Genomic DNA, 23,448 nt, shown 5'->3' with positions numbered 1-23,448 from the left:
TCTTGGGGGTGGGGGAGGGAGAGAGTGAGTCTGTAGCAAAACTATCTAAACCATACACAGAATTCCCAGTGGTCTCTTACCTTGCATTTAGAAAACAGTGTGTTGTAATGTAGAAGATAAAATTTGCAGAACTTTGCCTCATCCCAGATGCAAAGAGAACTCTTGCATTATCAACAAAGCTGAAGCATTTAAATACATCAAAAAGTTTCATATGAAGGAAAATATCATACAAATACATGCCCATATGCCTCATAACTGTATTAATTTTTAATTGGAGTAGTCCTGGTTAAAGAATTGTTATTGACATTAAAACCAGCATGCTTTACTTCATTTAATCAGTAGTTTAGGCTGCAGTTCTAAACACACCAGGGAGTCAGTCACATTAGAGTGGGACTTGCCTCTGACTAAACATTCATGACTTTGCACTGCTAATTCAACTGAAAGCTATGCAACACAATTCTGTTTAGCAGGAAGTCAGTCCCACAGTGCTCAGTGGGGCTTTCCCCTATGGAACAGAGCATAAAAATTGAGTCTTGGGCTGTAATCCTATACCCATTTACCGGGGCGTAAGCATCACTGAGCTCAGTAGGACTGACTTCTGAGCAGTCAATAACCATTAATAAGTTATAATAAAAAGAGGACTGTCAACCAGTTTAATTTAAATTTAATCCATTTATTGACAATTCATCTCTTAATTTATGTATCACCAAAACATAATTATAGGTACTCTTTCATTACCGTAAAGACAGTGTGAGGAATCTTAAAATCTAATAAACTAAGGTTAAAATCCTGGGGTTGTAACTAAGGTTACACTTACCTAGGAGTAAGTCCCATTGAACTTAATGGGACTTACTTCTGAATAGATGTGCATAGAATTGTACTGTAAAGTTACCACTCATTGTTAGGAATCAATATATTTAATGTTTTCTTCAGTGTTCAATGTTACATTAATATATTAGAATCACAGTAGCCTAAAAGAATAAGCAAATGTGCCTTTAGCTCCCTTTGGGAGATAGTTATAACATGTTCACGTAACATCAAACATGAAAGAAGATATTAAAGATACTTCATCTTCAAAAGAAAAATATTTTACCTTCAAAGATAAGCTTTCCTGAAGGAGGAAAATAAGTTTACTTGATTTTTAAAAATTCAAAATGGCAAAGAGGCCATGCTGGAAACATAAGAAAAGCCCTGCCAGATCAGCTCCAGGTCCAACATCCATTTCCTTAGTGTAGCCAGCCAGATACTTTTGGAAACTGGCCAGGAAAGCAACTGTTTGCCTTCCTCTAGTATTTCCCATGGTGTTTAGAGGTATACTATCCCTGAACCTGGGAGATGCATTTAGCTGGAATGGTTTATAGCCACTGATAGACTTCTCCTCCATGAACCTTGTCAAATCCCCTTTCAAAGCTGCCTCTGTCAGCACGTATCACAGCATCTTTTAGCCATGAATTCCATAAGCTAATTGTGCAATATATTAAATATTTCATTTTGTCTGGCCTGATTCAACTGCCAGGGAATTTCACGAAGTGATCTTGAGTGCTAGAGTTTCAAGAGAGAGTAATTTTCCTCTGTCCACATTCTCCACACGATTCATAGTTTTATTGACCTCTGTTATGTAACTTTTTTTTATATAGGTTACGGAATATTTTCCTCTTGACCTATATATTAATGTCTCTCCCGCTTTTCCTTGCCCTTCCCTCACAACAGTTTGCTCGACAGCCCAAACCGTCTAGATGAAGAGCACAGACTGATCGCAAGGTATGCAGCAAGACTGGCAGCCGAGACTACTTCATCAGTAAGTGGCTTTCATTAGGAGGAGGTGGTTTTGTTTTGTTTGAACTTGCTGGAAAAAAAGGGTTGAGGAAAGCTACCACTATCCCCTGAGATAGACTTGTTTACATAGGAGGAACTATCTCTAGCCATGCTGAAAGATTGATTGGCACAAGTCTAGAAGTCACTGCAATCAATAATAATAATAATAATAATAATAATAATAATAATAATAATAATTTATTTCTTATACCCCACCCATCAGCAGTCAAAGGCTGTACCACTGAGCTATACCCCCGTATACCCCACCCATCTGGCTGGGTTTCCCCAGCCACTCTGGGCGGCTTCCAACAAAAGATTAAAAATACATTAAAACATCAGTCATTAAAAACTTCCCTAAACAGGGCTGTCTTCAGATGTCTTCTGAATGTCAGGTAGTTGTTGATCGCTTTGACATCTGATGGGAGGGCGTTCCTGGGGGGGGGGCACTACCAAGAAGGCCCTCTGCCTGGTTCCCTGTAACTTCACTTCTTGCAGTGAGGGAACCGCCAGAAGGCCTTCAGCGCTGGACCTCAGTGTCCAGGTTGAACGATGGGGGTGGAGACACTCCTTCAGGTATACAGAACCAAGGCTGCTTAGGGCTTTAAAGGTCAGCACCAACACTTTGAATTGTGCTCGGAAATGTACTGGGAGCCAATGTAGGTCTTTCAAGACTGGTGTTATATGGTCTCGGCAGCCACTCCCAGTCACCATTCTAAAGGCACATGACTATTCAGAAGGAAGTCCTATTGAATTCAATGGTGCCTGCTCCCAGCTGAGGTGGGTTAGGATTGTCGCATTAAAGTTGAAGATTGGAAATACTGACATCTCTGTGAGCATACATGATTTCTGGCTGCTACCACAGCAGATGCTGAATCTCGGAGGCTGCTTTGGCAATACTGCAGGGGCAAAAGCAAAATCCAAGGCCCATCTGCCACATAACACCCTTAGGACAAGAGGGTCCTTAGCGGCAGGTACGGTTCCCCATCACCACTACTGTTCACTTTGTCCTTTCATCTTCCAAAATATATTCCTGCAAGTATTACAGGCTGAGAATGGGGTTTCTCTTTCCAGGCCTTGGATTGCCTCAGAGAAATGATCCAGGTTTTGAGGGCTCAGGTCATTTCCAAGCTAATCCAAGGGGACTTTGGAAGAACTCAGTCATCCCTAAAATAGACCATGATTTCCAGTTAATGACAGACATTATTCCCCCACCATTGCTGCATGTGCAGCACAGTTTCTCACTGTAAAAGCTACTTATCATGCTCATCATACTGTGAGACTTGTCTCTGAAAATTATTACATGACAGTTGAAGGAAAGTCACTACTGCTGTAGAGAGAGTTCTCTTGCATCAGTGGAACAAAATATTGGCTAGTGCCCCCAAGCAGAGGTTTTTCAAGAGGTTTTTCAGAGATGTTGTGCCACCCAGCAGAGGACCTTCTCCATCTAGGAGAAGAAAGTAAGATCACGCTCATTATGACTTTTTTGCTAAAAACTTGGGACAGTAAAATCACTTGAATCCATAGCTACCTATGTGCAATTCTGATTAAAATACAGCCAGTGAATACATTCAGAACATTAGTTTGTCAGATTTTGTTGGGTATGTTTCAAGTGCTGTGGCCTCAGGCCTCTGTGATGTTGTCATTCCCCAACTGACCCTGTTCAATAAAGCCATGACTGCTTCAGCTGTGCTAGTATTCTATTGATAGTTAGCAAGTAATGAGCTTCTTCCCCCTCCCCTTGTTACTCATCTCAGTTGTCTTCAAAATGGGAGGGGAACAGGAATTTAATTATCACAGTACCTCACCAAGGCTGAGAGTGTGCATCTTGTCTATAGCTTTGCCACTAGAGCACCAGCTACAATGAGGAGGACGATGCCAATGGCCAAATATTATCCTGACTTTTTGATTACTGATTGTGTCGTAAACCAAGGAGTGCTTCTGTCAAGAGGAGGAGCAGGGAGGGAGACTGATCACAAGGTCTTCTGAGGAAATTCTTAACAGATACTGTCAGTTACCCAAGTGGTTATGAGAGAAGTGTGACTGGATGGAATGAAGGCCAAAATAATTTATGTAGGCCAGAAATCAGTTAATTGCTAGTTACTTTCAGTGTAGTGTCTCAGGTGTATGTATTTAGTTCTTCCACCCAATATCACACAGTGGACTTTTGGTCACACAATTGGATTTCCCTTTCTTCTTCTTTTCCTCAACCCTCCAGAGCACATTTTGTGGGTGTACAGAAGGCTGCAGGGGGAAAGGGAATGATGGGGATTTCAGTTGTTTTTGTATTGTGTGGACCACCCTGAGTTTCTTTGAAAATCAGGCAGGGTATAAATTTTTGAAATTAATTGAAGTTGAATAAACACCTTTAGCCCCTATATTGCACAAGCACTGCTGTACGATATCAGTCATATGGTTAATATGTGTATGAATACAAAAAGGACAAAAGATGGGCATGTCTATCTTTAATCAATATACTTTTATTTGCCATTGTTATTGACCTGAACAACCTGTCTTCCAGCAACTGCAACAGCAACCACAACAGAGAGGTGCTCCAGATATCTCATTCTCTATTGATGCAAATAAGCAACAAAGACAGCTTATTGCAGAACTTGAAAATAAGAACAGGTAAGAGTCTGTTGTAACCTACCTCCAAGCTAAATGTATGTCTGCATAGAAACAAAATGTATCAAGTATCAAGTCAGAGTTGACCAAAACTGTGGTGAATCTATCATGAGGGAACCTATAGATGCAGTATAATACACTGGGGCCACTATTTGTTTATGGGTTTGGAATTTAATTTAATAAGGAATGGGACAATCTGTACTTAAACAGTACCTCCTAGTTGCAGCATCTGAGCTTTCAGTTTTTCCATGGAGCAGATTTCGGGGCAGTGTGAAGAGATACCTCTCTTTGGGATGGGGACAGGGGAGGCATCTCGGAGACCAGGGCAGCAGCAGAGGCCGCCTGGAGGACTCGCAATGAGAGGTGAGAGGAGAGGAGGCTGAGGGAACACTCCACAAGGGAGGGTGTTTGAAAAAGGGTGAGAGGCTGCCAGCTCTGCAGGCAAGCGATGACATAACTGGGCTCCTGAGCCCCACAGGGATGCCACAGAAAAAATGTAGTTGGTCAAGGGAACCGTGGACTCAAAAAAAATGAAAACCTTTGCCCTAGCACAACAAAAAAGAAGAAACAGACACTTTGTAGTTTGTTAAGTGATGGGGAAATGCATTGAAAAGTGCGATATGAACAATTGACTAATGAGAATACATATAAACACCCCATAAGAAATCGGAATGAATGCAGGACAAATGCTCATCATTGTTTAACCACCCCACAAACAAATCAGAAAGAATGTTCAACAGAGTCCAACTAGGTAAATCCAGAAGTGTTGCATCACTCGAGAGTGAAGGTGCTGTGCTATCTTCCAGGCAGGTGGGACGCTCTTGCTTACCAAGAGAGGGAGGAGCTAGGTGGCAGGGGAGTCAGCACAGTGCAAACACACTAGGTGCTCCTGCTGGTGCTTTTGCACCATATTTACCTCCCTGCCACCTCTCCCTCGAGGTAAGCAACAGTAACCCACCTGCCAGTTAGTGAAGCAGTTCCCCTGTCACCAGCTGCTCCTGATGTACTTTTGTGCAAGCACAAGCCAGGATGAATACCCAATAAACAGGTCATTTAGAGGGGCCCTCGGTGAAAACGTTACTGACGGCTTACCTCTTCTTCTTCTCTTCTTCTGTAAGAGAAATCTTACAAGAGATTCACAGGCTGCGACTTGAACATGAGCAGGCGTCTCAACCCACTCCAGAGAAGGCAGCGCAGAATCCTACTCTCCTGGCAGAACTTCGGCTCCTGAGGTAAGTACATACAGTATATTATATTCAGCCAATGACTTCAGAGGTTTTTTATTTTAAAAAAGTAACACAATCTTACACATCTCTACTCATAAATAAGCCACATTGAGTTCAGTAGGGCACACTACCAGGTAGCATATATTGTTTTGAGGTTGTGTTTTCCATTATTGAGTTTACTAATGGAGTTGTCAAAAGATAACTCTTCCTCTAACTAGAAAAAAATAATGGCAGCAACATGCAGCATGAGTGTAGTAGAACTTATTAGAAAGTGATCAAGATCAATGTTGAAGATTAACTGTTTCCCTTTTGGAGATCCATACTAAAATGTGTTTTAGAAAACTGCTTTAGCTAATAGGGTGAAATAGTTTTACTTTAAAAAAAAGTCCCTTGATTATGCAGTGCTGGAATTTATACTTGACTCTCTGAGGCTGTAATCCTGTGTACACTATCCTAGGGCCAGTGTGTGTGGTGCTTGTTTTTGCATTTCTTTGATTTTGCTTCACAGATAAAAAAACATAATAACTTTCTTTCAGTTTATTGACACTGAATGTCCTTAGGGAGCTTTGTCAACAGAGATCTGTCCTCCATTTTAATTTGCAATGTCACAGGAAGCAGTATCTGTCCAAGCTTGTGGACGGTCAGAATAGTAATAGTTAATTAACAGTTAAAGGGGCTTATTTTAATTCTTTGCACAACATTTGCAAAATAGCCAAATGAAAGCTTCTCTACATAATGAAAATATAAGTAGGGACTATGTGGTTGTTCCCCAAGTGTTTTGTGCAGTGTACTGGCTATTTCACAGTCCCAGGTTCTCTAATAAAAATATCACTGTGGCTCTCTAACCTAAACACCAGGCTTTGCCAATCTAGTGCCCTCCAGGTGTTTTGAACTACAACCAGTGCTTTTTTTCTGGAGGTATGCAAAGGTATGCAATACCAGCACCATTTTTTTCTAGAAGAAAAGCACTGACTAGAGCACTAATCTGCATTCTGCTTAAAGGCTGTTCTTGCGGGGGGGGGGGCAGTTTCAAAAGATCCCAGAAAGCTAAAAAAAGTCAGCCCAGTAAACTGAAACCAGGAGATGGGGGAGGAAACTTAATTATTAAATTGTCATTCTGGTTGGCTAAGAAGTTGAGAGTGGAAGTTAATGTCTGTAAGGACTCTTCCAGACATCTTTTTTTATTGAGCATTCATCATGATTTGTGCTCATTATGTTATTTCAGCAGCTCTATGTTATCCCCAATTAACACTCAACTTTAAAAGAAACAAAAAAAAAAAACCCAGAAGTTAGTACCTCCTTTAAAGGACACTGAACATGTTCCTTACATTGAAAAGTATAGTGTTTGAAACTATATCAGTTGATACTGTAGTCAGCAGGGGATGAACACGTATGTGAATGCACCTTTGAGGCAATGTGTGTTGTGCCAAATAATCAGCAAATAGATGCAAGATCATACTCAGCAGTGTGGCATCAGTTTGTCCTGGATCAGGAGACCTTTTGGAATAGCTGAATTACCAGGGAAAGGAATCCCAAGAGCTAGAGTAACACATATTGAAAAAGCAACTTCTGGTTCCAAATCCAGCCGACAGTTAAATAGGCTTTACCAACTTGAATTCACAATGGCAGAAGGAGCACAGATTCTGACAAAAATCCAGGATGTTCAGGAAATGTCAGCCTTTTGTGTGGGCAGACTTTTAGCCCGTAAACATTTGATCCATTAGAGAATCAATACTGAGTATCAGACTAGGACAAGGGAGTGCTAGCTTCATATCCTCTCTTGAATGGGTCTCCTTGAGCAAATTATCCCCTCTCAGCCTAACCCATTTTATGGATTGTTGTGGAGACAAAATAAGAAGTGAGGAAAGGACTATCTATGCATGTTGTCCTGAGCTTCATGGAATAAGAGACAGATAAAAACAAATAATAAAATAAATATATATTTGGTGCATTGGAGTAGCATGGTGGTGAACTAGGAAAAAATTCTGGAGGGCTTGTCCATGGCACCTCATCTGCTGCAAGAGTGGAACCAAGCTCCATGTTTTGAACTGTGCTCATGGGGCAAAAACTTCCTGCATAGGAAATCAGGTGCAACATTATACCACATGTTTTGGATTACAAATGCAGGCTTTTCCACTGCGTGTTCATTTGTCTGGGAAGCTTTGGAATGGTTAGCTACATGCCCTGATCTTAAATGCTTATTTCTTAGGCAGAGGAAGGATGAGCTTGAACAGAGGATGTCAGCTCTTCAGGAAAGCCGGAGAGAACTCATGGTTCAGTTAGAAGGCCTCATGAAACTGCTAAAGGTAAACTATTTTAATTCCCAAGCCTATACGATTTCTCTCCTAGACCAGGGATGTGGAACCTGCAGTCCTCCAGATGATGTATGACTATAACTTCACCCTTCCCTGAGCATTGGCCATGCTGATTGGGGTTGATGGATTCTAACAGCAGCTCAGGGGACTCCAGATTTCCCATCCCTGCCATAGATGTTTGTTCTGGGAAATACCTCCCACTAACTTCAGATGTTAATCATTCCCATTGCCCATACAAATAGGTTGCTGTTGCTGTTACCTTTTCAACCTACAATTTGACCATTCTTTCCACAAAAACAGCAGCAATACCTTTTCTCCAGGTACTTAGTATGCCCTTTTAAATGCCCTTTTCTCCAGGTACTTAGTATTGAGGGGCTAAGGAGTGTTGTTGCTAGTTGTCATATTTCATTATATACACCCCTTGTTTATTAACCTCTTCAACCTAAATGATTTGGAAAGGGACTAATGTGCAGAAATGCATCCCTTTGATAACAGAAATTAAGTTGGGGAGGGGGCAGATGGGCAAGGACTCAACTTCTTTGTTTGGAATTTTGTTCATATTTTAAAAGATCAGTCCTGGCATAAACTAGCCTAGTCTCATTAAACTTAATACCTGTAGAGGCTAAAATTATATTCTTTTCCTGTTAGCTACCCATAATTATCAAAGTATATTCATTGATGTACAGAGATGCACAGCAAAAGAGCTATTAAGCCATCTTTGCTGTTTCTCAATCCTGTATAGAATCATAGAAGGGACCCAAGTGTCATCTAGTCCAACCCCCTGCAATGCAAGAATCTCAGCTAAAACATCCATGACAGATGGGCATCCATCCTCTGCATAAAAACATCCAAGGAAGGAGGCTCATAATATATACATAATATATTTGCATCCAACAACATGACAAGCTTTAGGAAATTTGAGGCTGGCCCCTTTTATGGTCTGAGTGCACCACTTAACTTGGAGCTGTGTTGCTATATAGCCACTCCTGTTGTTATGTATGTACAGTAAGAACATCTAAAATGTAAGAGTCCTGCTGAATCTGACCATCTACGGTACTCTAGCAGTGATTAGCCAGGTCACTCCAAAACTTCTCAAATGGGAGAGAAAGGCAACAGCTCTTCTTCATTATTGACCCCCCCCCCCCCGGAAATTGATGTTCAGAAGCATGCTGTTCTAAGACCAAGGGGTGACAATCCTGCTCTGTAGCTGCAGCTCTCTCCCCTATTTCATACTTTAAGCTCAGACTCATCTGACTCGCAATGATCCAATCTTTCTTTAGGAAGAAGAATTGAAGCAGGGAGTAAGTTATTTACTCTGTAGATGTCACTAACTCTTAAGAAGTGCTCCTGTGATCCAAATGTGTGCTTACTACATCTGCTTGAAATGCGTTTACATGCTCTGGACCAATAAATAACACTACCTCGCACGTCGTTAACCTTTTATCTGAGAAGTTAAGGTCCTTTAAACAGTCGGCTGTTATGGCTTTCTTGAGAGGTCAGCAGCAAACATAACAGATATCTGTGGCTCACTACTGATATAATGGTATCTTTGGCATGAAGAGCAATAACTCTTCAATGCTGTCCAACACAAACTATTGAATTGTGTGAACGTGAGCAAACTCCTTGAAGTTGAAAATGTAGAGGTACTTCCCATTGATGAAATGCTAAGTCCATCCCCCAACCCAAGTAACAGCTTTGAGAATATTTGAAAAATAATTCCCTAACCTATTTGTACTGAAAAATGCACTAAGCTTGTGTTTGTAAATATCTTTCCAAATGCATTAAATCACACTGAAGCCAATGGAATAATGTTGCTTAAGTGACTAAAGTGTAGCATTCTCATTGGCTCAGGAAGTGTTGAGGGATTTCTCACTATAATAAAGCAGAGTTTTGTTTCTTGGTTCAGCTACGAAATCAATGTGCAGTAGCTACAACTATGTGCACACAGACAAGGAGAAAACTGGTAGTATTGGGCCATAGCTGATCTATTGGTATACAGTGGTACCTTGGGTTAAGAACTTAATTCGTTCCGGAGGTCCGTTCTTAACCTGAAACTGTTCTTAACCTGAGGCACCACTTTAGCTAACAGGGCCTCCCGCTGCCGCCGCACCACCACCACACAATTTCTGTTCTCATCCTGAAGCAAAGTTCTTAACCTGAGGTACTATTTCTGGGTTAGCAGAGTCTGTAACCAGAATCATCTGTAACCCGAGGTAACACTGTATCTGCATTAAAAGTACTATTGTTACTTTTCATAATGTAAGATTTGAGCCCACTTTTTTATTGAACCCAACTCACTGAACTCATTTAAGTGAACAATCATTCAAATTGCAGTTTTATGCTGAATTTTCACTGAGGTATTTTCAATATGAAAAGTAGGTTTTGAGGAGTGTGAAAAGCATCCTAACCTCCCCACTCCACATTTTTATGGTGTTGGGAAGGTTAAGGTTATACCTGATCATGGCCCCAAAATGTTACTGCTTCTTTGCAACTTCAATGGTTTCTTTCTCCTTCAGTGCAAGATCCCTGCCAATCAGTGATCACATAGAGCTACTGATGGCACCAGAGCATAAAAATCACATTTGTCTAACAGACAACACTGAGGGCAGTGCTTTCATTTTAAAATATTCATGTCCTACCTTTCTGGGGGGTGGGCTGTGGAATATCCAAGTTGACTACACTGCATGGCAAAACTTTCGCCACACATTTTTGCATCTGACTACTAGTGACAGAAATGCAGTGAAAAAGGACGACATCCCCATTTGGATGTGCATCTGAATACCAGTTTTCTCTATCAACACTGTGTTACTTTCACAGGCTGCACATCCACTTGCACATCTCCACCCATATTGTACCACAACCAGTCGAGAACATTTAACTAGGAGGAACAAAGGAGCATCTACCTTCTGTCTTCCCTCCTCCTCACTTTCCCCAAACCCCATCCATTTGTGAATACTTTTTCACAAAAGGGTGTTTAGCCAGCAAAGTGGGAGCTTTTCATGAGGGGTGAAAAGATTTGTAAAGGGGGGGACCCACTCTGTTTCAGCTCAGCATAAGTGCATATTGTTATAAAGGGCAAAGATATACAAATCTATCATATATATTTTCTGCTTAGTGTACTAAGCATTTCTGTTTTCCATGTTCCTAATTTTTCTGTTCAGAAATGTAGCTCTTTTATTTTGTATAGATTTCTACCCTGGTGATTCTAACCTGTGAGCCACTCTAGGTTCCAGCAGAGGGAGCTACATACCAAAGACTAACAGAAGAGATTTGTTTTAAGTTTTACCGAACTGAGGGGAGGGTGGTTGTAGATAAAACTTAAGTATCTTACTACTAGTTTCTTATCAGTGCACTCAGTGAGAAGATACAGATGACATTCCTCATTAAAATTGTCATTGTCTAAATTATAGCTGCTGTAACAGGAAACGGATTTGTCTGTTTGCAGACGTAACAGCAGTGTGAGCTTGACTAAAATAAATTAAAAAAAAAACCCTATAAATGCCAGATAGATACTTCCAGAACTAAGAACCCAAAGCAGCTCCCATACTTTTCTCCAGGATCTACTAGTGTTTATCTGGGCATCAAGATTCTAGCCACTATGAGCAGTGTAAACTGTGGGGTTGGCAGTTAAGGGATAGAAAGGAGCTATCTCCATACAGAAATCCACATTGGAACCATGGCTTCCAGTAATGGAGATAGTAATTCCAGAGTGGACACAGAACTTACAGCAGGTTCAAGACAATCCAGAAATAAAAAGAAGTTTCTGGTGTGGGGTTGAGGATGTTCCCTCCTGCCTTGCGCTAGTGCAAAAATGCAGCTGAATGCCCCAGTTCCATTTGAAGGTCTTCTATACAGTGTGTTGGGTTGGGTTTTACCTTTGCCTTACTGAATTAGAGTGAACTGAGGAAACCATTCCTGCTTCCATGACACTGTTCAGAATTTTGGTAGGGCAGAATTGAAACAATCCACTCTCTGTCACGACTCTGCAAGCTCTCAATCTACCCCCATTCATCCCTTCTTCTAAGCAACTGAAAGGAAAACAATTATCTGCCTAGGTCTCTCAGTTTCAAGGCCAGGAATCAAGGGACGAAGCCTTTTGCCCCACAAACACACCACTACCTCACCTGGTGTGACCATTTTTGCACTAGGCTCTACCCCAGTATATCAGAATCCACTGAACTCTACCCTCTAGAATATTTGAGCCTCTGTCCCTGGCCCTGAGGGCCCCATCCACCCAAACACCAGAACTGTTCTTCTCGGGAGTTGGCAGCCCTCAAACAGTAAGTGAGCTGAGCTTGGAGTGCCCCCAGGCTTGGCGGAAGTAGCTTAGATGTCACTTCAGCCCAGCGACAGTTTCCCTACAAATTCCCAGGATTCCCAAACATTTTTGCCACATCAGGAGCAAAACAGTGACTTCAAAGTGGGGTGTTGCTGTGGAAAGAACTTGGAAGAATGGACCACACCTCTTTCACTGTCCACTTACCATTATGAGCCTATTAGCAACTGTACTCTACTTCTAAAAAGTAAACAAAGTCAATTAAGTTTTGCTCAAAGTAGACCCATTGAAATGAGGGGCCCTAACCTAAGACATGTTAAACTTCAATGGGTCTACTCTGAGAAAAACTTAGTTGAATACCACTCATTAGTTCCATGTATAGACTCCTATCTCTGCAGTCCATTCCCCTTCCTTGCATAGAGTTTGTAACTCTAAAGCAGGTCTGCAAAACCTGTAACCCACCAAGCTGAATGCTGCTCATCAACTCTGTATGGCAACCAGGTGGGGCTCAGTAAACCACCTGCTGCTGCTCCCTATGTGGGATGAGAAAAACAAGATTAGCTGGTAGAGAATCGATGAGTATAAGATCTTTGTGTATTCTGTGACGTGTTCTGCTCACTTTCACTGACCAACTACAGGTCTTTCTTATGACTGATGTTAAAACACTTTTGTCCAGGATGGAGAGACCCTCCTTAGACTCACATAAAAGGCTTGCATGCACTCATACTGGGGTTTGCTGTTTGGTTTTGTTTCCTAACAATAGCTATTTGTGCTGTGTTCTACGGCCAAACTGTGCATTGCCTTAAACATACAGCCAATGATAACTTGCATCATCTCCTAACAAGCTTTAATTAAAGCAGAAAGTGTGACCTGATATCATCACGCTTAGCAATTTCCTTCCCCACCTTGCACCACCATAAGCAGAAGCCATTGAAAGACAGCCAGGGCAGAGAAGCACTGGGCATGAGGATGGCATGGAGTACTGGGTCCATTTCAGGACCCTACACTTCTAGTATTTGTTTTAGAAAGGAGTTCCTACGTCTAAGTTTTGAACACAGTTCTTTTCTGTAAGAAAAGCTAACAATTCTATCCAAGACTCCCAGTCTTCTTAATGCAAAGACCTCTGCATCTTTGTAACTTTTCTTGTGTACTTTGTAAAACACCTAGAAGCCTATTTTGGCATTAAGCAGAATATAATAGTAACAGTAATAATAATAATGCAAAATAGAAGACTGTATTGTATTACTATGCACATTGTTAACATGTAAAATATAAAATATAACATTGTTATATTTTCCATGGGGGGGTGGAAGTTCCATATATGGGGTTTTTTTAATGTCCATTTGAACCCTGGAACTTATCCTTTTGGCCATTTCTCCTGTCTTACTTCACTACATTTTTGCATTTCTGCTGTTTTACTAGTATGCACGCCTGACCCTATTAACTAACAAAGAGACTGATGTGCTCGCTTTCCATCAGGATGATCCCAGTATTCAGCATGACATGGCATTTTCTGACTGTTTGCACAGTAGGAATATAATTGGCGATGGCAGCACTGGGGCGCTCTCTGCTGTAAGTCGTGCTTAACCCACTTAGCAAACCTTTTTATTCCAGACCCAAGGGGCAGGCTCCCCACGCTCTTCTCCCAGCCACACTATCAGCCGGCCTATTCCTATGCCCATCAGATCTGCGTCTGCCTGCTCGACTCCAGCCCACACCCCTCAAGACTCTCTGACAGGCGTGGGAGGAGATGTGCAAGAAGCCTTTGCGCAAGGTAAGTTGTGCAGAGCATCCTTTGCTACAAAGTGGTTGTGCTTAGGAATAGTCAGCAGGGGTGGGGGAGATGCCCTGCAACTCAATGACTTCTTCCCTTATCGTACATATGCCATGTCATCTACAAATGAGTTTTTTATCATTTAAGGTGGGCATAGCCAACTGATGCCTCCAGATCAGCCCCGGAAGCATAGCCAGTGGTTGGGGTTGACGAGAGCTGTACTCCAACAACATCTGGAAGGCACCCCGATTTAGGCTAATTAAAAGCTTGTGTTTAGAACAAGTGGTATCAGTGAGAGGATTCCTAATAGCATAAAACAATTGTAAAAAGTTAGTATTGTTTCACCATAATGAAAAGCATGAGGAAAAGATTTGGCCTAACTAACTAAACAAGCCAGATTATCTGCAACAGACACAACATCCTCTATTAATCAAGTGTACATAAAGATGCATTGTATTCTCTGGCCATAGCAATTATACTTCTTCATAATGTGCTACATTGTTGCATGATAATTTCTCATGCCAGCTGCTTGACTCCTCCGAGTCCTCTTCATTGGCCTCCAAGTCCCTATAACAAAGTGATTCTTTAGTTAGGAGCACCAATTCCCTTGTATTGCTTTAGTCAGAGGCGAGGACCAAATACAGAGCCCGGGGACCAAATACAATCCTCCAAGGCTGTGTATTTGGACCTCAGAATTCTCTGCAGGCCACACACCCTCCCCAGGCTGCATCTCTCATAGACTGTGCTCTGTGCTCTTGTCTGAATGTGTATTGTCCTTGGGTTCTAATGCTTCTTGCTTGCCTGGATAGAAGGTGGGAAGAAGACGTGGGGGTGTATGGATGGATAATTCTGAATTGTGTGGCTGGAACATAGCCTCCACTGGAATATAACCTCAATGAAAGGCTGTCAGAAAGGGTTAAAAGTCCCTCCACTGCTCAGCCTGCTTTTTGCTTCTGGCCCTGGTCACCAGTCCAGCATGCAGTCTCTGGAAGATTGCCCACAGGGGAATGTAAGCTTTGGGCTGAAGAAGATCCCCCTCCTCAGTCTTTGTGGATAGTGCATGTGGGCTGGAGCAGTAAACAGTTGCTGAAAGTATAAGCTTGCAATGGAGGAGGAAGCGGGTAAGACACTGAGAAACTGTGTTAGAAAATGCAAAATATATGAATTTTGTATTTGGTTCTTAAGCAATGAAGATCCAGAGCAAATAAAGAATAAGCATGGGAAGGATTACAAGCCAGGTTGCTGTTTTTAACTCAGTGGAAAATGGGGTTTGTTTTTTATTTGTTTGTTTTTGTAGTGTTCAGCATGGAACTAGCTCATTAGAAAGTTATATCGGAAGGGATGGGGAACCTGTGTCCCTTCAGATGATGTTGGGACTTCATTATCCCTGACTATTGGCCATTCTGGCAGGAAGTGATGGGAGCTTGAGCTCAACAATATTTGTGGGGCCAGACATCCCCTACCCTGGTTCTACCAGTTTAAGACCAGTGGCCAACATGAGTTTAGTGAAGCTGGGTTTTTGAGGCTTGGGCAGGCACCATGAACTGTCTGAGGTTTTGTTTTCGTTGGCTGATCACAACACCATAGCAAACCTTGCTTTGGAATGTCCTCTGAGTTTCCAAAGCTGATTGTGACATGGAAAGCAGACTGGATATCCCATTCCTTTGGATCCTGGTCTATATTTTATTCTAGATTGGTGGCACCAGCATTAGATGAAACACTGAGCAGTGGTTGCTGTGTGGTGTAGGAAAGGGGAAACCACGTCCACATAAAAGCTACATGAATATAGATCTAAAATGTGTTTTTCATTTACTGCACTGCAGTTTAATTACACTCTCTAGGCTGTTAAGCTTACAGGGGGTAAGGAGACCTCTGAACATAAAGCTTTGCTTGTCTTCCCAGGTTCAAGAAGAAATTTAAGGAATGACTTGCTGGTAGCAGCAGATTCAATCACCAACACTATGTCTTCTCTGGTGAAAGAACTGAACTCAGGTCTGATTATTTAAAAGCAGAATTAATATTTAACCATTCAACACTCTTTTTAAAAAAACATGTTTATAGACTACAAAAAGAGATGTACAGTATGTTACATAGAAGATGTTTTTAATATGTAAGGAGAAATGGGTGGCAAATTCTGTTGAAGGCAGTTGCCCCCATCCAAGGTATCTAGAGTGCAACGCTAAGAGTTTCTTTCTCTCTCCCACTCACTCACACACAAAATCAATTTTTTACTCTTGAAGCAGAGTTGCATAGTTTAACGCTACATGGGTAACAAAAGAGATCCAAAACTCTGCAGTGTTTTGCATAAGAAGGTTTGGCAGCAACCCATTGTTAGAGCTGTGGCACTGTGGTGCCCATGCTGACCCCTTCATTGGTTAAAGGAAATCAGCATGGGGATTGGCCTAATGCCTGTGTAGTTAAGGGATGTCAAGGTGCACTAAATAATCACACCTGCTACACAATAAATACTCTGTGCATGTGTCAGAATGAGTATCAGCAGTACATGAGTAAAGTAAGCAAACACTTTAGTTAAAAACTGTATGCAACTGGTGTGTTTATAGCCATTTAGGATGGTGGTGTAAAGGCAGTCTGTGCTAGAAACATGAGAGAAACTTCCTAGAGTTCATGTTGGCGCCTTTCTTCCCACAGAAGTTGGAAGTGAGACAGAGAGTAATGTGGATTCTGAGTTTGGTCGGACTCATTTTGATGACCTTGTTCCATCGCCAACTTCTGAAAAGGCTTTCCTTGCGCAGATTCATGCCCGGAAGCCAGGATACCTTCACAGTGCAGCTGCCTCTGGCACCATCCGCAGTGATATGTGGGTAACTCCTTGTGCTCTTTATCTCTCTTTCCTTTTTAAAGAATATATATTCCATATTGTCTCAATAAACCATCTCTGAAGCTAAGCAAATGTGGTATGTACATGTAATATGGAGTTGCTCTCTTAACCAAATATTAGGTCAAGAATAGCAATGAGGGCTAATGTGTTTAAATCCATTTTATGAATCTCACAGCCTTCAAAAGAAAAACAGTGATTTTAACTTGGAAATTCAGCACTGAAGCAAATAAATGTAGAAACTGAGTTTGTTTTCAGGGCAGAGCCCTTTACTAGGAGATGAATATAGCAATTGCTGACCTCCAGCTAGAGGGAAAGAATATTTCCAGTGGAAATTGTTATATGTTTGTGGGGTGGTAGGCTGTAGGCCTGGGCCCCCTTCTAATTCCTGAGATATCCTGGTTAGCTTCTTGGTGAGGTGATAGCCTAAGTCATGGGCCTTTAAGGGAACAGGGGAAATGGCTCAGAAATTAGCCTCCCCTTCCCATTCCACATAACAAAAACTGCTCTAGAAATTCTATTACTCCTAATCCTTACAAACTGCTGGCCCCTATTGGTTCACAGAGTAGACAAAAACAGCAGTTGCACAGTCCACACTGCTGACTTTCTGCACATACTGTGACCTGGTTCACATGTAATTCTGAGCCAAACCATGGCTAAGCATGAATGAGCAAGCATGCAGGTACTTAAGAGTAGAAATCATGGCCACTTTGCCCCTAGTCTTGCTCAAACCCATGACCCTGAGATTAAAAGTCTCATGCTCTACCAACTGAGCTATCCCTTCAGTCTGTATATATAGAGGACACAGAAACAGGTTGCACCCCCAGCAGGGTCCCTGTAATACATGGCCCCTTCGTCTGCTCTGCCTTCTACTTATGTATGTTAGACCTTAATTAAAAGCCATCACTGGAATTTGGTCTCTAATAAATTATCCCAAATAAATCTCTTATTTGCACTCTTCCTCAAGTGTTTTGGTTGTTTTTTTTATTTTGACTGCATCAGACCAGCACGGCTACCTACCTGAATCAAGTGTCAAGTGTTCTGCATTTTTTTGCTCAGTTTCGATCTTTATGCATACACCATTTAAGCAGGTGGATTTGCAGTAGGACAAAGCCATTCTAGCTGCAGGGGGAAAGTCAGTCACTACCAAGACAATCTAAACCTAATTTCTGTATACAGAATTTCCAGTGTTGCCTTACCTCCCATTTACAAAACAGTCTTTCTCAATGTAGAATATGACATTTGCAGAACTTTGCTTCGTCTCAGATTCAGAGAGAAATTCTGCATATCAGTTATGCCAAAGCATTAAAGACATACTGATGAGTCACAAATGTAGGAAAAATACATACCAATACATGCCTATGCCTTATCTCCTCTATTCAGGTACATGGTGAAGACTTTTTAAAAACTTTAGCAGGCATCTTAAGCTAGCCTTTTTTACTTTATGTTTAGTTTTAACTGATTTTATCTTTGTATCTTTTTTTGTAATCTCATTGTGCACAACTTAAAAACTATGGTGTTAAGTAGTATTTCAGTTGCTGAAATTAATAAAAAAAGTAAAGTAGGAGATGTTCTGATTAAAGAATTGTTTGTGATTTCTTTAAATATGCATGTTTTAATTCAATTAATCAGAAGTTTAAGCTGCAATTCTAAGTGTGGTTACTAGGGAGTAAGCTTTACTGACAAAGTGGGACTTACCTCCAAGTAAACATACATAGGATTGCACTGTTAAATCAACTAACACTGTGCAAAAGAATCCTAAGTATGTTTAATCAAGCATGTTCTTGGTTTACTGCTCATTGTTTGTTTGGGGGAGACAAACTGCAAGCCTGGGTTAATACATACTGCTAAGCCAAACTCTGACTTTGCTTTGGGTAGCGCAGAAACAGTGGGTTTCTTTCGACAACTCAGTTGGTGGCATGCAGCTGAGAAATTTTGTGGAAAGAATAAAGCACCCATGATCTTAGCTCTGAGTACCTGAACGCTTGCTCATTCATGCTTAGCCACAGTTTGGCTTAATGTTATGTGCTAACTGGGCTAGTGAGTGTGCTTTAGAGAAAGCAGTGCTTATCTTTTCCCCCAGGGTACTTCCTGTGTTCTCGGCTGTGAATTCCTACCCAGACTAGAATCATAAACACAGTTCTGACATAGATGGCTACGTTATCTCCTTCCTAGATTATACCATTTCAGACTGCAGGTGTTGAGGATCATATTGTAATTCTCATATGTTGTTGTCTCTTCGAAGTAAGAGAGAGAAGACTCCCTGCCAGTAGAAATCTATCATATTTCTAGTTTACAACACACAGATAGTATTTATTTATTATGTAAGGAAGCAAATGCAGCCTCCACATTTTAGGCTGACATGGTGCAGTCTAGGAATTCATTTTTCAGAACAGTAGTTAGGGTCTAGCATACAGTAATTATCCCCAAAGGCACTGCAAGTAGGAATCTCTCTGTGAATGAACAGATCCATTTGAAAGATGAAATGTGAATGTGTAAACAAATAAGTTCTCTGTTTTGAAAAAATATACAGTATATGGAGTTTTTAAGAAATACACAAAACAGGACTTGCCTTTCAGAGTTCATGAGGAAAACGCAATGAGTTCTGAATGTTAGCATTTTTTAAAATTTTAGGAAGCTGTTTATTAATAATTGTCTTTAGGGTTACAGAAGATGGAGACCCTTACGTTAGAGCAGATGATGAGAACTATGAAAATGACTCTGTTCGCCAGCTAGAGCATGAGCTCAAGATGGAGGAATATTTGAAACAAAAGCTGCAGGATGAAGCTTATCAGGTAAAAATAAAAAGAGAGCTCAGCAAAGTATCTAGGTAAAATTAGAATCCACAAATGACACTGTGCTGGATTCTATTTCGGTTGGATCTCAAATGTGTTCTCTGTAGAGCTGAGGCGTCAGATTCCAACTAGTATTATATTCATTCATGTTTCTATGTGTGAGTAATCAGGAAGTGCTGTAGGTATTGAACTGAACAAGGCTGACATTAACCTCAACAGGCTGTTAGTTGATGCATCACAAATGCTAATAGCATTCTCTGTCAACAATGTGCTTTGCCAACTGTTTTTACTGATTTGCAATAGAGTGGTGCTTGGCTCACGTGTGCATGTTTGGCACTTAGCTGGAGAATAGAGTGAAGATTTGCATGTGTAAATGAGCCATCACTGATTTAATCTCTGAAGGTTGACCTTCCATGTTATCCATCACCAGCTCAAAGAATGTGCTCAACGGAGCAACGCAATCAAGTTTTGAGTAATGAAGCAATGAGAAACGAAGTGATGATATGCATATGGAAACCAGCTCTATATGTTATTTCATTCAAAGAAAGTTAGGCTGTGGCCCTTCTGCATTAAGGGGCTCTTATCATAAAAGTGAATCTCAAGAGTCCTCATGCATACTTACATACAAACAAATGAAAAAAGGATCAGCAGACAGGTAGTCCAGTCCTGTGGTCTAGGTAAACATATGTTCAAGTTACCAAAACATCTAAGTAGCAGATGTCTATTCCTTGCATATCACTTCTCATAGAAGATATCTCATAGAATCATAGAGTTGGAAGGGACCCTGAGGACCACCTTGTCCAACCCCTTGCACTGCTGGAATATGCAGCTGTCCTTTAAGGGACTCAAACCTGCAACCTTGGCGTTGTTGGCACTATGTTCTAACCAACTGACCGATCCAACCTGTAAAATGATTGCCACTATGCCAAAGCGGAGCTAGTTGGAATCCTGTGCCCCTCCCAGCACTGTAAAAAAAATGCAGCCATAGCAGTCTGCAGCCATAGCAGGCACTGTCGCCATGGCCACTCACCCACCGGGAAGATACCAGTGGTGGAGCACTTGGTTTGCATGCAGACAGTCCCAAGATCAATCCCTGGCATATCCAGGGAAGGCTAGGAAAGACTCCTGCCTGAAACCCTGAAGAGCTGCTGCTTCCAGTCAGTACAATGATAATATTGATCTCAATGGACCAATGGCCTGACTCTGTGTAAGGCTGCTGCTTATGTTTCCTATTTTCCCCTAGCAACTCTGTTGCTACCTACTAAATACAACATCGCTCCCGACATGGCTGTAACTATGCATCGCATAAAGCAATCGCCATGAAATGATAGCACAAAAACTGTGATAGCGTCACATTATGAGCACATTGTCAGGAACAGACCACGCTGCTGCTTCCTGTGCAGCTGGTGCCGTATCCCAGGGATTAAAATGAAAGCAACCCATCCTTGCTCTGACTCCTGGCGTAAGATAGTTCATAGAAATCCTCTTGTTACCCACCAGGCATAAATCAAGGAAAGGATTGTATCATAGGCTGGAGTCCTTGGCCTAGTTAGATTCCTTGAAGATAGTGTTCCAGGCACATGTGCAAGGGCGGATCTGCTATGAAACCAATGAAGCTTAATATTCAGGGCCCCTAATCCCAGAGGGACCCCAGAAGAAACTTTAGTCTGCATTGTTAAAAAATCTAGTAGACTCAATTTGATTAATTTTTGGTTGTACATATTTCAACAATCCCAAAGTTTGAGAGTCAGTAGCATGGATGTTGTAAAGGTATGATGATCTGTTGTGAAACAACCCCATTGAAGAAGATAACAATAGTTACCTAGACCTCAATGCTGCTTCTAGCTTCAGGGCCCCCAAAATTTACATTCGCCACTGTATATGTGCATAGAAAATTACTTTATAAATGAACAGTTGACTGGTTTGAACTTACATGAACTTTGCCTGTCAAAGAAATCACATTCCTTTTATACTACAAGGCACTGAACTATAGAAGGTCTAGGCACAAGAATTAGAGAGTTTTCCTTTCTCTCTGCTCTGGTGCTTGTAGTAAATGACCTTTGTATTCAGAAGAACAGCAGCCTTCTTACAGGATCACCTGGCATGCAAACCTCCTTCCTTATAAATGTGTAGTGTTACTGCTTGTGAACACTCGCTCACCTTTCTTGTCCACTGCTGTCTCCAGAATGCTACGCTGGTTTGGCTGCTCACATCTTCAGTTTTCACTCTCTTTTTATTCATAGGTCAGCTTGCAAGGATAAGTAACTAGTATCACTCTCCTCTCAAGTAAGTATTATATTAGTCTAGATCTCTGGTCAGCAGGTTGTTTTACAGGCAGGATGAACTGGTTGTGTGTGAAGGAGAGAACTGTTCAAGCCCAAAGTGGACTGTTGCCAAATTCAGACATCCTTCTCTTCCCTCCTCTCCTTTCTGCTACCTAGAATTGGGCACAGAGACTAGTGTGTAGCAGTAGTTCTCCTACTGCTAGATCCTCCTATTGCTGGCATGTTCCTGTGGTTCTCCTTTTCCTGTTCTCTTGCTTTTTTACTTTGTAATGCAACTGGCAAGGCAAGCAGGGGCTTAAGTGAGACGAGTTTCTGCGTTTGCTTGTGTACTTCAGTTTCTCCACACCAAGAGTCTGCCTCCCATATTTCTCCTCTCCCTTAAGAAACAGAGAGAGGCTAGCAGTTTTGGAACCTATGGCACCCCTCAAGGACCAGACTGAACCCATGCACCGCCAGTTTCTGACCTTTAGTCTTGTACAGAGGTGCTCAAACTAAACCCCCCCCCCGACCACTTGAAAATTGTTGATGGTTTTGGTGGATCACTTAATGATTTTTGTTCCTGTTGTAGCAATTGTAACAGCTGTGTTAGATGTTATATGACTGTTAATAGTATTTTTAGTACTTCTTTTCTTTCTTGTATTGTATTGTATTGCATTGCATTGCATTACAGTTTGCATTCCATAGAATATGAGAAAGAAAAAAGGCAATTAAAATGCAATTAAAAATCAATATGGATATTTAATATAAGCATCTGAATGAAGATGGCCCACCTGAATGAAGCTCACAGACCATAGTTTAGGAACACCTAGTCTAGTGGAATGATTTCATCTGAAAGCTGGCACTTTTAAATTTAAGTACCATCTAAAACACATGCGCAACCTTGCAGGTTGCTACATGCATTAACTAGTCAATTCAAGCCATCACTCAGAATTATCCCCAGTTATAATTCTCTAATTTGCAGGTTTTAATTTGCTGCTTTCAAAGGTGCTTTTAATGTATTGTATTTCTAGCCCACCTGTCCTTCAAAGAGCTGAAGGTGTTATGCACAGTACACGCCCCTCCCCCTTTCCCTTCAAAAACACCCTTGTGAGATAGGTTAGGCTGAGAGATGGGGACTGATGCAAAGCCACCCAATGAGCTTAATGGTTGAGTGGCAACTTGAAGCTGGATCTTTCAAGTCCTAAACCAACATTCTGTTCATTGCAGCACACTGGCTCTCCCACATACTATTTCCACGTTGTAGTTATGCGTATTACAGAAATTATAGAAATGATAGTTTCTATAGAAACTAGCATTTCCACAGCAGAACTCGAGCAATGTGTACAGCTCAATATGTTCTTGTACACCTCCATGCTTTTACTCCACCTGTATATTATAAGTGCCAAGTCACAACCTATGCTTGCTGAACATTACTGGTAAAGTTACCAACCTGAAGAGGAGTGTATCATATTGTTAAGGTAAAACTGTCATCCCAGGATATCAAATGTACTGTCCCTAAGTAACA

General features: G+C 41.4%; 1 protein-coding gene and 1 long non-coding RNA gene across 27 annotated transcripts in view; one reads left to right on the top strand and one right to left on the bottom strand.

Annotated features, from left to right (window-relative positions):
* The window catches only part of DTNA (dystrobrevin alpha), a 190,010-nt gene that overhangs the window by 162,011 nt on the left and 4,551 nt on the right, over positions 1–23,448 (top strand). For 18 of the 26 annotated variants that reach the window (XM_081013829.1, XM_081013811.1, XM_081013831.1 and 15 more), the window contains 9 exons: positions 1,711–1,798; positions 4,334–4,440; positions 5,556–5,669; positions 7,873–7,969; positions 9,259–9,279; positions 13,869–14,028; positions 15,931–16,020; positions 16,678–16,846; positions 19,527–19,659. In XM_081013829.1, coding sequence (XP_080869955.1) covers positions 1,711–1,798; positions 4,334–4,440; positions 5,556–5,669; positions 7,873–7,969; positions 9,259–9,279; positions 13,869–14,028; positions 15,931–16,020; positions 16,678–16,846; positions 19,527–19,659 — 979 coding nt within the window. Of the gene's footprint in view, positions 1–1,710; positions 1,799–4,333; positions 4,441–5,555; positions 5,670–7,872; positions 7,970–9,258; positions 9,280–13,868; positions 14,029–15,930; positions 16,021–16,677; positions 16,847–19,526; positions 19,660–21,902; positions 21,946–23,448 lie in introns of all 26 variants that reach the window. The other 8 variants (XM_081013819.1, XM_081013825.1, XM_081013826.1 and 5 more) reach the window with 3 other exon arrangements.
* Positions 11,466–13,862, bottom strand: LOC308481473. Its single transcript, XR_013988700.1, has 2 exons — positions 12,362–13,862; positions 11,466–11,976 (listed from the first exon to the last, which is right to left on the bottom strand). It is a non-coding gene; the product is annotated as an uncharacterized lncRNA (long non-coding RNA).

The sequence above is a fragment of the Podarcis pityusensis genome, assembly GCF_964106645.2.
Source record: "Podarcis pityusensis genome assembly, chromosome: 7".
Lineage (NCBI taxonomy): Eukaryota > Metazoa > Chordata > Lepidosauria > Squamata > Lacertidae > Podarcis > Podarcis pityusensis.
This window is presented reverse-complemented; position numbering and strand designations above follow the sequence as displayed.